The sequence below is a fragment of the Osmerus eperlanus genome, chromosome 4 (genome assembly GCF_963692335.1).
Source record: "Osmerus eperlanus chromosome 4, fOsmEpe2.1, whole genome shotgun sequence".
NCBI classification, from domain to species: domain Eukaryota; kingdom Metazoa; phylum Chordata; class Actinopteri; order Osmeriformes; family Osmeridae; genus Osmerus; species Osmerus eperlanus.
In genome coordinates this window covers 19,344,908-19,361,272 of record NC_085021.1, presented here as the reverse complement: position 1 = coordinate 19,361,272, position 16,365 = coordinate 19,344,908, and the positions used below count along the sequence as shown (strand labels likewise).

Below are 16,365 nucleotides of genomic sequence, written 5' to 3'. Positions count from 1 at the left end.
TAATGAGGGGTGGGATCCTGTCCTTTCAGTGACAGATGAACAGAGGGAGGGTTGACACACACACACACACACAGTGAGACAGGCAAGCATACCAAGATACACACATGCCCATGTTTTTACTACAAACGCACATACAACACCACCACACACACACACACACACACACATCCTCTGATTCATACAGAACCTTGTACTTGACTGTGAGTAGTGGGCCTGTGTTCTCTGTCATGTATATTTAACAGCTGGTATCAAACAAAGCCCCGGGTCCGGTCCAGGGAGGTGAACAGAGCACATCCACTCTATTTTATCAGCAATATCGAGCAATACCAAAGGCTGGGATGCTAAACAGCCTCTACTGATGGTCTGAATGATAGATGAATTGGAGATCAAGCACAGACACACACTCATCCCTCACCTGCTTGGCTTCACACAATGGTAGACATGAGGATATAAGAATCATGGTTTGGAATCAAAGGAATCTTTTGTTGGTGCGGTTGTGTCTGTAATTAAAGTGTGTGTGTGTGTGTCCAGTACGAGGAGAGTAAGAAGCGCAGGAAGCCCAACTACAGCAGCGTGGATCTGTCCGAGGTGGAGTGGGAGGACAAGGAGGACATTGTAAGACTTTGTGGTTTCTGCAAATACTTACAGACATTTGCAAATACTTAGAATTAATGCAGATGATTGATTGCAGCATGCTGTTGTAAGAATGTAAATTTAGTATACATTTGTATGCATCTGTGTGTGTGTGTGTTTCTGTAGCTGCGTAACGCCATGGTGAACCGAAAGACGGGGACTTTCTCTATGGAGGTGAAGAAGACTGTGGACAAAGGGGTAAGAGAAACCAGAGCCTTTAAATCACCAGATTACCAACGTGCAAACGGTCAGCACACACACTAACACACACGCAACAAACAAATCAAGTTGCTATGGTGAGTGGTTGGTACCAGCCAGATCACACACTCAGAAGGAAGCCTCTTCAGAGCCAGGAGATGTCTTTACCTCTGTAGAATGTCCCCTCTGTCTTCACACACACACACACACACAGGCATACACACACGCAGACACATGCACACACGCTGTGCTGGAATTCTAGAGGGCTATTGCAGTGTGGAGGATTGACTTCACGATTTTGTGCCACAGTTGTGTGGGGGTGCGTGTGTGTGTGTGCGTGTGTGTGTGAGCATTTTGGGGGAAGACTCCTTATCTCAGCTTAGCATATGCTGCTGAACCTGGGAGACACAGAAGCCCAGTGATTCTCTTTTACCACCGCTCTGTCAGGGTGTGTGTGTGTGTGTGTGCGGGAGAGAGGATGTATGGGCTCCTGCGGATGTGAGTGTCTGTGTGTGTGTGTGTGTGTGTTGGCGCATGCATAGGTTTTTGTGAGTGTCCTTGTGTGTGTGTGTGTGTGTCTGTGTGTGTTGGCGCATGCGTGTGTCCCCGTGTTAGTGTGTGCGTGTATTAACCAGGCTTATGCTAAACCACACTCGGGGGACTCTTCAGCTCACAGTCTCTCCCCCCCACACCCCCTCTCAGAGAGGAGCTGCTTGTAAACGTTCACACAGCTCTGCTGCTTGTCCTCAGTAGTAGGATGTAGTATAGTTAGTATTGCGTCATATTCAGCTCGCAGGTCCAGTGGGGATGCGCGTGCTGAAGAGAGTCTTGTCTCTGGGATATTTATGTGTGTATGACGGCTGTCGGATCTTGCGTAACATGCCGCTCAAACGACTCTACTTGTGCCAGTGGATAGTGAGGAAGTTAAGCTTGTCGAATGTCGTACAGGTTTTTAGACACAACGTTTATCTGATTCTGCCCTGAAACACAAACACCAATGTATGTGTGGATGTATGTAAAAAATGTAGCGGGGTTTGCTCGTTTAAAGATAGAAATACTTAATTTATCATAAAGTCTGGGGCACCACCCTAATATTGGTTTAGGACATTAGGGAATCCTATGTTTAATATGTAATAATCAGTCTCATCTTTAGGAATGAATTCGTTCTAAGAGTAGAGCCAATCGTAACATCAGTGAACACGCACGTCAAAATATCTTTACAATGAATTTATTCAAGTAAGGTAAACAGATCTTATGAAAAGTTGGATTATGGGTTTGATATGAGAGATTGGTTTCAATGAACAGAATGAAATGGTCTAACTTAAAGAAAGGCAGAAATTGTACAGTCAGTGATTACATCCTTACAAATCATAAACAGAGCTCACGCCAATGCCATGTCGAGGGGGAAAGAGCGTTAGCCATAGTTACGTTTGATCAGGGGTTGATCAATGATGTTGAGGGCGGTTTGCGCCAAAGGTCCATTTGAAGAATCTGAAGTCACAGCGCGGCTGCGCTGGGTCATGTGACTGAGTCTGCGGGATCTCAGTGAAGTCGCATTTGGAATTGCGTTTTTGGTTCTTCTGTTGAAACGTCCAGATAGTGACGCGTTCACTATAAAGTTGAATCTCAGGAGAAGCTTGGCGACGTCCTTGGAACGCCAATCCTGATGGCGTTCAGGCCATGGTCGGTTTCGCTGGAGTCAGAGATTGATGGTCATCTTAGGGCTTTATACAGTTCGAGGGAGGACCCGTCTGGGGTCAGATGTGGATTGGGGGAAGCTGGGTTCTCAACTCCCCCCTCCTTCCTTCACACCTACCAAAGGTGTGATCTGATCTCTGGCTGATCATTCGATGGTTCAAATATTGTTCTGGACATCTTGGTACAGTTACAAAATATAGTTGAATGATTGTTTTATTATGATAGCTTCGTGTAGATACCAAGAATGACGTGGTTATCTTTCAGGAAGAAGGAGTTGTTACTAGAATCAAGATTTCAGTGAACACAACATTAAAACAAAGTAACAAACATAACACAAATATCCCTCTCATAATTCTCCACCTTGTACTCTTGTGGTAAAGGTGAAGTCTCAAGACTTTCCTCAAAAGTTCTGATCAAGGTATGTTCTTTGTTCAAATCGCCGCCGAAACGGATAGCAAATGGTCGCTGGAGACGTGTTGTCTAAATCAGGCCCTTTGAAGCTTGCAAGCTAGCAGGAGGGCTGATTAGGTAGATTGGGGAGGTCGTCCCCCCCCATTCTATGGTTCCTTTGCATCGGCGTTTGGTGGGTAATCAGCATACTGAGGGTGTCACAAGGGCTGATTAGGTTTGTCTGATGTGATTGAATCACTCTTCAGGTGTGGCAAGATGTTGGCTCCGTGTGGTCTTGTGGACCTCACTACAAAAAAAAAAAAAATGTATGTACGCACACACACACACACACACACACACACACACACACACACACACACACACACACACACACACACACACACAGGGACACATTGATTGCAACGCCACTAGATGGTGCCACATAGTAAGGTATAAGTGCAAGCCTTTTGTTACTCTCCACATTCTGGGATGGAAGGATAAAAGACTGTGTGTGTGTGTGTGTGTTTCAGAAACGTGTGCTGGTGTTACATAATGATTACTACTACACAGACATCAAGGGGACTCCCTTCAGGTGCGTGGACCTCCGCTGCATGCAGGCTCTGTGCTGGAACTGCTCTGTGTGTTTGTGGCTCCTGCATCAGGAAGGTGTGCAGACTTTCTGCTCCGTCAGCTGCTTTTCTAACACTGCTGTTAACACAGCCTGGGGGTGGCGCTGACCAGGGGCCACGGCAAGTACTTCTTCAGAGGAAACGTCACTGTGGAGGAAGGTAGGAATGTCTCTCTGACACCTGTCTGTCTGTCACCTGTCCGTCTGTTACCTGTCTGTCTGTCACCTGTCTGTCTGTCTGTCTGTCAACTGTCTGTCTGTTACCTGTTTGTCTGTCACCTGTCTGTCTCTCAGTCAACTGTCTGTCTGTCACCTGTCCGTCTGTTACCTGTCTGTCTGTCACCTGTCTGTCTGTCTGTCTGTCAACTGTCTGTTACCTGTCTGTCTGTCACCTGTCTGTCTGTCTGTCTGTCAACTGTCTGTCTGTCACCTGTCTGTCTCTCAGTCACCTGTCTGTCTGTCACCTGTCTGTCTGTTACCTGTCTGTCTGTCGGTCACCTGTCTGTCTCTCTGTCTACTTGTCTGCCGCTAGTTGGTGTGCATGTCTGCCTGTGTCTCAGTCTGTCTACATGTTTCAATTTATATTTTTTGGTATCTCTCCTCCCTTTCTCTTCATATCTCTTTTATTTTTCTGTTCCAATTTCTCTCCCTCCCTCCACTCTCTCCCTCACGCTCCTCTCTCCTCTCTCTTTGGTGTTGTGTTGTCCATGAAGGGGGTAGAAGCCACAATTACACAGGAAGCTATATATTGATTCAGTGGCGGTGATGCCTTGCCTTAGCTTGTGTGTTTGTGTGTGTACACGTGTGTGCATGTGCGGCATGTGTGTGTGTGAACGTGCGGTGTGTGTGTGTGTGCAGGCTCTGCGTCCAGTGTCCAGGAATCATGCATGTTAATATTCATGCCGTCTGAGTGTGTGTGTTTAGGAGCTTGTCTCCTGTGTGGCGCTCTCTGAGCATGCTTGGGCTCTTCCTGATCTCATCAGACCTGTCACAGCCAATCAGAACACACATTTGTCAAGAAGCGTGTGTGTGCGTGGGTGTGTGTGTGTGTGGTCATGTGGGGTTTGTCTACATAGGTATGTGTATGCGGGTGTGTGTACTGTATGATGTATGTGTGTGTATGTTCCAGTTTCTAGTTCATATGAAAACTAAACGTGTCTTGTGTAGGACTGCACGACCTGGAACATCCTGATGTGGCCCTAGCAGACGAGTGGTGAGTGCACACATTGTGTGTGTGCGTGTGTGAGTGTGTGTGTGTGTGTGTGTGTGTGTGAGTGTGTGTTCTGATGAACCAGGGTGCCTGTCCCTGTGTTTCAGGACCTACTGTGACACGGACGAGCACCCTGAGCATCGATACCTGTCCCAGATAGAAGCCATCAAACTCTACCTCAGCAGACGAGAGACACACCTGTCCTGTGAGTCACACACACACACACTCACACACACACACACTCACACACACCAGGGCTCGAAATTAACGGCGTCAGACTTTGGGACGATAGACCACAAAACCTTTTTAAAAACGTTATGTAGAAAATATTTTTCAAACCTTTAGAAATGTTGTTTTCAAAACATTTTATCGAAAATATTTTCTAAATCATAAACAAAAACAACAGAGTACAGTAAAGCAGAGCAGAGTACAGTAGAGTTTAGTAGAGTCCACATCAAGTACTCATCAATGATGCAAACCTATTTTATTTTTTATCGAAAATATATTTTCAACCTTTCGAAACTATTTGTAGAAAATATTTTTCAAACCTTTAAAAACGTATTTTCCAAAACTTTTTTCAAACCTTCAGAAACTTGTTCACTACAGCCACACCAATAATTGTGTTAGCACCACCATGAAACAAGCAAGAAAATTGTGTATTCAATTGTGTATATGTATTCACATTGAAATTCAGACATTGATATGAGTCCCACAACTGTATGGATTACTTAAATAGTGTTTCAAATAACCTAGACCCATGTCAGACTGCAAAAACACAATAATTTATATTTTGGGACAGGTGAATTTAAGTTTGGGATGGTTCATTTTGCAATTTGGGATGGTTCTGGGACAGTGAGGAAAAAAATTAGTTGCGAGCCCTGACACACACTCACATACTCACTCATACACACACACACACACACACACACACACACACACACACACACACACACACACACACACTGCACGGCTGTCTGGCTGCACCTGTCTTTTTGATCATGTGGTCCAGCTCTGGTTCTGGTGGAGCTCTTCTGTATTAGTTGGTCTGAGCAACGTGTGTGTGTGTGTGTGTATACGCGTGTGTGTGTGTTTCTCCAGGTGATAAAGAGCTGGTTCAGGAGGTTCTGTTTGACGCTGTGGTCACAGCCCCTCTGGAGGCCTACTGGACCAGCCTGGTGCTCAACAAGTCAGAGTACGTCCAATCTCACTCCCACTCCCCTCCCCTCTCTCCTCCTCCTCTCTACCTTCTCTCTTCCTCTCCCTTCCTTCCTCCTGCTCTCCTTCTCTTCCTTCTCCTTTCTTCCTCCTCCTCCTTTTATCGTTCTCCTCTTCCTCCCCCCTCTCTCTTCCTCCTTATCCTCCTCTCTTCTTCCTCAGATCAAACTGTATTCCTCCTCCTCCTCACCCTATCCCCCCTCCCTGCGTCTCCCGTGTGCACGTGCTAACACTCGGCCAGTCCCAGCTCGCCCTGATGCAGTTCCACTGCTTTACGTAATAAGCCCCTGATGTGTGTGCAGGAACTCTGATAAAGGGGTGGAGATCGCCTACCTGGGGACACGCACAGGTCTCTCCAGGATCAACCTGTTTGTACCCCCAGACCTGCTCACCAATCAGTAAGTACATGTACCCTGTGTGTGTGTGTGTGTGTGCGTGTGTATGCAGTGTATGTGTGTGTGTGTGTATGCAGTGTATGTGTGTGTGTACGGTCTGGGTGCACATGCGCGTACGTGTGTGTTCACTCACTCTCTTTTTGCTTGATCTGTGTGCATGGGCGTGTGTGTGTTCCTGTTGGCTTCCTGTATCATCACCTCTGTTTCCTGTCTGCTTCAAGAGACTTCCTGACAGCTGAAGATAAAGAGGGGGTGTTCAACGCCGATCACTTCCCCCTGTGGTACAAGAGAGCAGCTGAACAGGTTCCTGGCACCTTCGTGTACTCCCTGCCCTTCAGCACAGGTCAGCAGCGCTCTGTTCCACGCCACAAAGCTCTTCCAGTCACACCCTTTGGCTTAGTTAAAGCCTACCCAAGAGACTGTTACTGAGGTGTCTGGCCGTGTGCTGAAGGTGCAGAACTGTACTGCAGAACTCAGAGAGATGTGAGGTGTATCAGAGCTGCTGTTTAAAGATGCCACTCAGAGGGTCTGTCTGATGGATTTTCTGATTGGGCGTATCTCATCATCCACTTCAACTCTTCAATATGCACTTTGTGTGTGTGTGTGAGAATGTGTGTGTGAGAGAGAGTGTGTGTGTGTGTGTGAGTGTGTGTGTGTGTGTGTGTGTGTGAGAGAGTGTGTGTGTGAGAGTGTGTGTGTGTATGTTCCATGCGTGCAGATTGCTTTATCTGCTTTTGCGGCTAGAATTGGTGCTTAAGATAATCCATGAATCCAGCTAGTAGAATTGTATTGTAGATGAATCCACAATAATTTATACATAATCACTGTTGGATCATAACATATGTGGATGAGGACGTGAGGCTGAAGACTGTCTGATGTTCGGTGGTTAATGTTCACTAAATGAATGTGGTGTTTTTGTAAACTTTTTCCATTACATGTTTTTTTGTATTATTGTTTCTGTCAACCAATGCTCTCCCTTACTATTACTATTTTCATTTCTTCTTCCTCCTCCACCCTCACCTCATTTCCCTCTATTTCCCTCTTCACCTATTCCACCCTTTGACTCGCTCTCTCTCTCTCTCTCTCTCTCTCTCTCTCTCTCTCTCTCTCTCTCTCTCTCTCTCTCTCTCTCTCTCTCTCTCTCTCTCTCTCTCTTCCCCTCTGTCTCTTGCTCTCTCTTTCTCTTCACCCCTCTCTCTCTCTCTCTCTCTCTCTCTCTCTCTCTCTCTCTCTCTCTCTCTCTCTCTTCCCCTCTGTCTCTTGTTCTCTCTCTCTCTTCACCCCTCTCTCTTGCTCTCTCTCTCTCTCTCTCTCTCTCTCTCTCTCTCTCTCTCTCTCTCTCTCTCTGTATATATATATATATATATTATTTATGTTTCTCTCTATTTCTGTTTTTCTCTCCCTCTCACTCCCTCTCTCTCTCACTCTGTTTCTCTTCCTCTCTCTCCTCCTCTCTCTCTCTCTCTCTCTCTCTCTCTCTCTCTCTCTCTCTCTCTCTCTCTCTCTCTCTCTCTCTCTCTCTCTCTCTCTGTTTCTCTCTCTCTTATTAATTCCAAGCTGTGTTCTTGTGGACAGGATGGAGCTGTGGGTTGAAATGGGATATGTTATGTTCAGCCCTTTCCACAGTAACCGAGAGCCAGAACGCACGCACACATGCACACTTGTGCTTACTCTCTCGCCCAGTTGTGTAAGCAGTCTGCATGACCCTGATGGGAGTGTGTGTTGGGCAGGCCCCAGGCCCCAGGCCCCAGGCCCCAGGCCCCAGCCCCAGGCCCCAGCCCCAGGCCCCAGCCCCAGGCCCCAGCCCCAGGCCCCAGCCCCAGGGCCCAGGCCCCAGGCTTCAGAGCTCATGTGAAAGGATGCTGTTGCCCTGGATCACTCACTTCTCTCTGCTGCAGGAATCTTGTAGATGATTTTGACCTTACAAAACATTCAATGGATTTCATGTTTTTTGTCCAATAGCCTGGTGTCTTGCCCGCAATGGCAATATGTCACAATGTGTGCTGTAATTGAGCAGTTTATCATGAAGTAAACTGTGTGTGTGCTTGCTCTTGTTTTCTCAGGGTCAGAGAATAAAAGTGTGGTGTTGGCCAGCACTGCCATTCAGCTGCTGGATGAGAGGAAGTCACCTATTGCTGCTGGTAAGTGAAAATTGCAAAACACTGCCCCCCCCCCCCCCACACACACACACAAACACACATGCAGAAACACACACACACACACAAACACACATGCAGAAACACACACACACACTCGCACTCATTCAAGCAGTCTCTCTACAGACCTGTGTTCACATGCTCAATGTTGTCCTCTCCTTCGCCCTCCCTCTCTCAAAACCCGTTTGAGCTGGATGGGCTGTGATTGGCTATCCTTTCCTCACTCCCTCAGGCAAGGTCAGAGTTCAAACACAAGCTGTCACTTCGCATCCTGGACCTTCCCCTGTGTGTGTGTGTGTGTGTGTGTGTGTATGTGTGTATACACAAAGCAACGAGTGTGTGTGTGTTCACGGAAGTCGTGACTTGTGTGCGTGTGTTCCGGGTGAGTGTTGTGACTGGGAGCGAGTGTGCATGTGTGTGTGTGTGGCTCGCAGCTAAACCACAAGGTCTTTACGTGTCCTGGCTGTGTCAGGTTGATTGGGCCTCTCTCCCCCCCAGGACTGCTGTGTTCAGCAGGACTCGGCTGGGGGATTACAGCCCATCTCATGACTGGGTGACTCAGTACATCCCAACCATGCAATGCAAGTTAATGCAATTGGCATGGCGATGGTATCTAATATGACCCTGTCATGTCTCTCCGTGAGTCATGCCTCGGGGGACCGAGGGACCGGGACAAACTGGGAGAGAGGGGAGAGAGAGGGGAGAGAGAGGGGAGAGATAGAGTGGTGAGAGATGTGGAGAGAGAGGGGAGAGAGAGGGGAGAGAGATAGAGTGGAGAGGAATAGAGAGGAGAGAGACGAGAGAGGGTTGCTATATGATTATCCATGGCTTGGAAGGCAGTATGTGCGTGTGTGTATAATTTCTGCATTTGTGTCTCATACAGTGTGACCACTTTTCCACGCGAGACAAAGCCCTTCTTATCACCCACAGTACACCAAGTCCCAGCGGTGCTTGTTACCCCAGCTGATAGAGAGTTCAGCCCCAGTGCGCGTGGACCCTGGAGCCTGTCCTTTCAGCGTGCTACATCTGGATACCACCAGGGAGCGCTGTGGGCCTCATCCTCAACAAACCGACAGGACTGGGCTGCGTTCTGGGGGAGATTTGGGGGCAATTTAATTCCCAAACTTGAAAGACGATCCAAGAGATGGTAGCTAACGTCAGGCAGGTGACACACCCAAGTGAAAAGCAGACAGGGGATGAAGGTGGACGAGAGACAGAGAGAATGAAAGGGCTTAGAGGAGAACGGAGAAAGAACGAGAGGAAAGGGGGACAGAGAGCGAGGAGATGATTTCACGGTGTCTGAATGTGTTGACATGAGAGCAGTGCATTGTGGGTAGGGGCGGCCTGGGGGGGAAGCAGTGTGCCGGAGCAGAAGGAGGCTGATGGAGAGTCTGTAGAGTGCCATCACACACACACACACACACTCTCATGCACACACACATGCTCACACACATACACACACACAGATACTCACACACTCAAGTGCGCACACACACACAGATACTCACACACTCATGCGCACACACACACATCCATACAATACAGTCAGCATTAGACACATCACTTCCACAAGCAGAAACCCATTGCTTTCTATGTGTTCTATGTTTGAAGAACATGAAGAAACCTCAAACTCATCACCATCGTATGGTCAGCAGTAGGATACAGTAGCAGTATTGCAGTAGGAAAGAGTATATTTATAGGATCAAGCATAGTAGTAGGATAGAGTTTAGTAGTGGCTTATAGTATAGTAGTAGGACAGTGTATAGCACTTGAAGGCGGCAGTAGGATAAGGTAAAGCAGTAGAAGGTAGCAGTAGGGTAGGGTATATCTGTAGGATAGGGTCTAGCTATAAGAAGGTAGCAGTAGGGTAGGGTATATCTGTAGGATAGGGTCTAGCTATAAGAAGGTAGCAGTAGGGTAGGGTATATCTGTAGGATAGGGTCTAGCTATAAGAAGGTAGCAGTAGGGTAGGGTATATCTGTAGGATAGGGTCTAGCTATAAGAAGGTAGCAGTAGGGTAGGGTATATCTGTAGGATAAGGTAAAGCAGTAGAAGGTAGCAGTAGGGTAGGGTATATCTGTAGGATAGGGTCTAGCTATAAGAAGGTAGCAGTATGATAGAGTTTAGAAGAAGGTACTGAAACACAGTGAGGCTGGCTTGAAACCGGGATGTAATGATGGGAGTCATGTAGCCAAATGCTAATGTAGCCTAATGCTAATGTAGCCTGGGCCAGCCAGGGCCAGTTCTCTGATGCTAATGCTAATGTAGCCTGGGCCATCCAGGGCCAGTTCTCTGATGCTAATGCTAATGTAGCCTGGGCCAGCCAGGGCCAGTTCTCTGATGCTAATGCTAATGTAGCCTAATGCTAATGTAGCCTGGGCCAGCCAGGGCCAGTTCTCTGAGCAACAGCACTGGGATTCATCCCTTTGTATACGCTAACACGCTAACACGCTAACACAACACGACAGCGCGGTGACATCACACACCCAGGGCACTGCAGACGTCCCTGAGTCAAAGCGTGTGTGTGTGTGTGTGTGTGTGTGAGTGTGTGTGTCACACCCGTGGCCACGTGAGCAAGAAACCAAGATAAGTAGGCTAGCTCCATTCTTAAGGACATTGAGGGATCCAGAACAAAGCTAACATCCTACATACTGTGTTCCCACAGTGAACTAGGGCTTCTGTGGGAACACAGTATCACATACACACATACAATCTCACATAACCAGCACACGCAAACAGACATCCAGTAAACACACATGCAGGCGGACACACTACCACAGTAAGAGTCAACCTTACACACGCAGGCGCACGTGAGCAGTGTGTGAGCGTCCCTCGCACACTCGCTGAGGGGTGTGTAAGGGGTTAGAGGTGACTTTGACTTCACTCCTGGGGTGTCAGTTCACATGGGATCTCACTGATGTCATAGCAGCCGCTTAGGTGAAAATGTGTGTGGGATTCTTTGCCCCCTAACACACACACACACACACACACACACACACACACACATAGCTACAGCCCCCTTCCATGTCGGGTCTAATCCATGATCCATACAGAGCTTTTTCTATCTCGTTATGTAAAAAGGATTAATACATTCTACAAGACAGTTGAACACAGAGGTCTTTGGTGTGTGTGCAGTGTAGACATGTTAGAACGAGGACACAGAGTTGTGTGTGCGTGGCCTGCTTCTATGGCCTTCCTGTCTGTCCTTTGCAAAGCTTGGTGTCACTTAGCCAATGAACAGACACAAAACATCTTTTTGTAACAATTTTCTTTTAGTTTGTTTCATTATTATTGCTTTTAGAATCACTCTTTCAAAAATTCGTTCAGTGATAATTTGTTATCATCACACATACACGCGCACAGACACGCACACATGCATACACACATGCATACACACACACACACATAGTAGTACAGTATAATCATCCACTTCCTCCACCTACTAAAATTCCTTCTAATCACTTCTAAATGAGACCAGAACATGACACAGGCCTACTGAATGTATCAACAACCATTTAGAAACTAAATCTGCCGAAACCCAAATCAATTCATACATTTACATAATACAACTACTGTGGCTACAGAAAAACAGTTATCTATATAATATGCATTTCTATCTGATATAAGATAAGCTGAGATAAAATTGGAATTGATATGTTTAGAGTCTTTGGCCTGCCCTTCACACAGATACTGCTATTTATTACTCTACAGTTTTCATAGTGCATAGACACAGTTTGGACGCTGCCCCCCTACTCACACACACACCACTCACACACACACCACTCACACACACACACACACACACACAGTGTTGTCCGGTGATAATGATAATATCGGGACCAACTGGGGGGGTCCAGGTTTCCAAGTTCAGGCGGGGTCAACAACCCGGCTGGCGTCCTCCCGTCTCCTAGGCGATGGCGTTCTCCAGCGGCTCCTTGTCGTCCGTGGTGGCAGCCTTGGTCCCCTGCCCGGCCTGAGCCTCCGCCTCCGCCTCCTTGTTCTTCTTCAGCTCCCGCTGGTACTTGGCCATGATGGCGGCGTAGGCACAGCCGTACACGGCGGCGGCCACCATCATCAGGAACACGATGCCGCACACCACGCCCGTGATCACCACGGTGGCGATGGCGTAGCGCAGGTTCACCGGGCGCGGACGCTGCTTGGGCTCGCACTCCGGCAGGCCGCCCCCGCCGCCCCCGCCGCCGTGGCCCTCGGCTCCCCCCAGGGGGCTGTGCATGCCCGGGCTGAGGTGGGCGTGGCCCCGCAGGGAGCGCTCGGCCTCCAGGTGGTGGATGTTGGCGAACAGGTAGTTGTAGCTGGTGGTCATGCAGGTGTGGAAGAGCTGGTAGGGAACGGCGTGCAGCTCTTTGTTCTTCATCTCGTCCGGCTGGGAGCACAGGACCTCATCCACCAAGCCGCCTGGGAGAGATGGGTCGGAAAGGAGAGGGAGAGAGACCATGCGACAGAGACAGAGAGAGAGAGAGAGAGAGAGAGAGAGAGAGCGAGAGAGAGAGAGAGAGAGAGAGAGAGAGAGAGGGGGGGGGGACAGATAGAGACATAAAGTTATCGTTTCAGTTTGTGAAACCTGTTATTGTTTTTTCCAGTATTCAGGGTCTTACTTCTCTCAGTCTAGCTAAAGGGCTTCTGCTTGGTCTCTCAGTATCATCTGTACACAGAGACAGAGAAGCTGTCCAGTATTTAAAGCACAAGCTGCTTATCGTTTAGTGTAAAAAGCCTTATCAGACTTGGAAAAACATATATCTCGTCGACAGCTTAGTGACAACAATTGTCGATAAAATCGTCTTCGCCATCCATTCTGGCCTGATCCAGTCTCCTAGCCTAGGCACTTTCTGCAGTATCTCTGACTACAGGACAAGCTTCCCTCTCTCGTGATTCTCTCTGCTGTTTTTCTTTATCTGCTGGTCTGTTCACTCACTGAGTCCTCCCCCCCCCCCGGCCCACACACACTGTCACGCTACACTGCCAAACTTCCCTCCCCAAGATGGCTTCCTGCTTCGCCAAAGATGACCCAGAAACAAGTGACATGTTAGCAGAGACAGTAGTTAGGACAGTAGTTCCTTGACTGTCCCCTCTTGCCTGCCAAGCCACCAGGAAACTAGCCATTTTATGGTGCCGTATTTCACCTGTGAAGCGAGGTTAAGCAGTTCAACTGCTGTGAAAAAAAAGATGATAAAAGCGATCAATCTATTCCGGCGTGTTTCAGCCTGGGGTGGAGAGGTGGAGGGTTGGGGGGGTGGCGAGTGAGGCGTGGCGTGGGAGAGGCGTGGGAGAGGCACTGGGCTTCAGATTGTGGACGCCACAGAAAACAGCTGTTACACGGCTCTCACTGGACTCACCTTATAAAAAATAAAATAATGAAACACGTGCACACTTGCTCACAGGCTAGACAAGATTGCATGGAGGCGCACAAACACATACATGCAGAGACCGCGCGTGAACAAAATGTGACATCGCTCTAAGCAGATTAAATAGCTGTAGCTCTCATGGGATATTATATTTTCACATCACGTATCTGGAAAACAGGGGTTTTGGCGCACCATACAAGGTGTGTGTGTGTGTGTGCGTGTACATGCCTTCCCAGTGAACAGGTCATACCCTTGTTGTGTAAGCTGGTCTTTTGGACTTAGAATGGAGCCCTGTGACCTGGTTATGTAAACCCAGCTTGGCATTTAGAATCACGGTGTAACCTTATTAATAATGTAATGTAGCTTGATAGGCTAATGGACCGTTTGATCCAACATGGAGGATGATTGTGGAACCTCCTTTCTCCACCATTAGACCCAAGGGTGTAGCGAGGACTATACATGTAGATGTGTGCACATCCACAAACCCGATTGTCACTTAAAAGAGTTTTCAAGAAGAACTACCGTTTCAAAAGAACTCGTTTTGCATTCCCCTACTAAGGTAGCACTAGCATGCGCCGTCATCTTCCTCTTCGCTTCCTCCCCAAAATGGAGCCCAGTTTCTCCTACCTCTGGTCTAAGCCCCCAGTACGTCCTGCGACCGGCCCCAGGTCCTACCTCTGGTCTAAGCCCCCAGTACGTCCTGCGACCAGCCCCAGGTTCTACCTCTGGTCTAAGCCCCCAGTACGTCCTGCGACCGGCCCAGGTCCTACCTCTGGTCTAAGCCCCCAGTACGTCCTGCGACCGGCCCCAGGTCCTACCTCTGGTCTAAGCCCCCAGTACGTCCTGCGACCGGCCCCAGGTCCTACCTCTGGTCTAAGCCCCCAGTACGTCCTGCGACCGGCCCCAGGTCCTACCTCTGGTCTAAGCCCCCAGTACGTCCTGCGACCGGCCCCAGGTCCTACCTCTGAACAGGAAGGTCTCCAGCCACAGCTTGAGCCCTATGAGGTGGCAGTCACACCTCCAGGGGTTCCCCCGCAGGCTCAGCCCATCCAGGCGACCCAGCCCTTCCAGCAGGGAGCGGTCCATGCGCTGCAGCCGGTTGTGGGCCAGGCCCAGCCATGACACATTCCTCAGGCTCTCCCCCATCGCCCCCGGCAACCCTCCCAAACTGGAGGGAGAGGGAGAAAGGGAGAGAGAGAGAGAGAGCATTTGACTCAACATTTGCATACTTGCTTACATACTTCAGTGCTTTTGGCAAAATAACTCATCTTCTGTCTTAACTCTGTAAGTACTGCATGCGTGTCCACATGGCTCCTTCCGTGCCGCCATACCACACCCTCACACAAACCCAATTGGCGGAGAGCGCTGTAACACCTGTTGTAGGAGAGGTCGAGGTGAGTGAGCGACCGGATAGGTCCCAGCAGCCGCCTGTCAAGCTCCTTCAGCGTGTTATTGGCAGACTGAAGCGCTGCAAAGCCCTCAGCCCCAGCAGTGCCGAAGGCGACACGGTCGTGATGGAGTTGTTGGATAGGTCCAGAACACGAAGGAGGGGCGTTTCCCTCAACGCCATGGAACCCAGGCCCCGGATACGGTTGTCCTGGAGATAGAGTTCCAGAGTGTCCGGGTGCAGACGCCGCGGGATGTCGTATAAACCCCGCCCCCGACAGTCAACCACCTTGGAGCGGTTGTCGCACATGCACTCCTTAGGACAGGAGAGGGATGGAGGGATGAAGATGGAGAGGAAGAGGAACAACTCTACTGCTGTGGAGGTAGAGAGAGAGTGACAGAGAGAGAGAGAGAGAGAGAGAGAGAGAGAGAGAGAGAGAGAGAGAGAGAGAGAGAGAGATAGAGAGAGAGAGAGAGAGAGAGAGAGAGAGAGAGAGAGAGAGAGAGAGAGAGGGGGAGAAGGAAGGAAGAAAGGAAGGAAGGAAGAAGAAAGGAAGAAAGGAAGAAAGGAAGGAAGGACGGAAAGAAGGAGAGAGAAAAATATTTACACACACACACTGACATGCAATCAGAGATCATGGGCCTTTCTCTAAACAGATGCAAGATGTCTCCATTTCCCAAATCCGATTTACATCCGATCCCTCAGCCACACACACACACACACCTCTTGCCTTACCCGTCTCTTTTACCTCTATCCCTCTCTCTGTCTCTATCCCTCTCTCTGTCTCTATCCCTCTCTCTCTGTCCTTTCTCTGTTAGATAAACTCCAGAAGGTGTTTGATGTGTGTGTGTGATGTCGTCGTGTGTGTTGTGTTGAGTGTGTCGTGTTGCTCTGAGGTGGCCTGTTCTTCTTCTCTGCCGTGGAGTCAGCCGGAGGTCAACTGGGAAAGGTTCCATGTGATAGCTGGCTAGTTTAACGTGACAAATCCCCTCCCCCATCGCACACACGGAGACACACACGTACTGTACACTTGCATGCACACGTGCTCACACGCACACAGACACACAAACGCTCACGCTCTTGCATACTCGC

General features: G+C 48.8%; 1 protein-coding gene across 1 annotated transcript in view; it reads left to right on the top strand.

The window, feature by feature from the left end:
- LOC134019578 (voltage-dependent calcium channel subunit alpha-2/delta-3-like) overlaps positions 1-16,365 on the top strand; it is a 78,162-nt gene that overhangs the window by 51,984 nt on the left and 9,813 nt on the right. The window contains exons 12-23 of the mRNA XM_062460541.1: positions 532-615; positions 760-831; positions 3,450-3,511; positions 3,640-3,707; positions 4,715-4,760; positions 4,865-4,962; positions 5,856-5,949; positions 6,275-6,370; positions 6,589-6,710; positions 8,431-8,508; positions 12,435-12,851; positions 14,650-14,984. Of these exons, the coding sequence (XP_062316525.1) occupies positions 532-615; positions 760-831; positions 3,450-3,511; positions 3,640-3,707; positions 4,715-4,760; positions 4,865-4,962; positions 5,856-5,949; positions 6,275-6,370; positions 6,589-6,710; positions 8,431-8,508; positions 12,435-12,851; positions 14,650-14,984 (1,572 nt within the window). The remainder of the gene's footprint in view (positions 1-531; positions 616-759; positions 832-3,449; positions 3,512-3,639; positions 3,708-4,714; positions 4,761-4,864; positions 4,963-5,855; positions 5,950-6,274; positions 6,371-6,588; positions 6,711-8,430; positions 8,509-12,434; positions 12,852-14,649; positions 14,985-16,365) is intronic.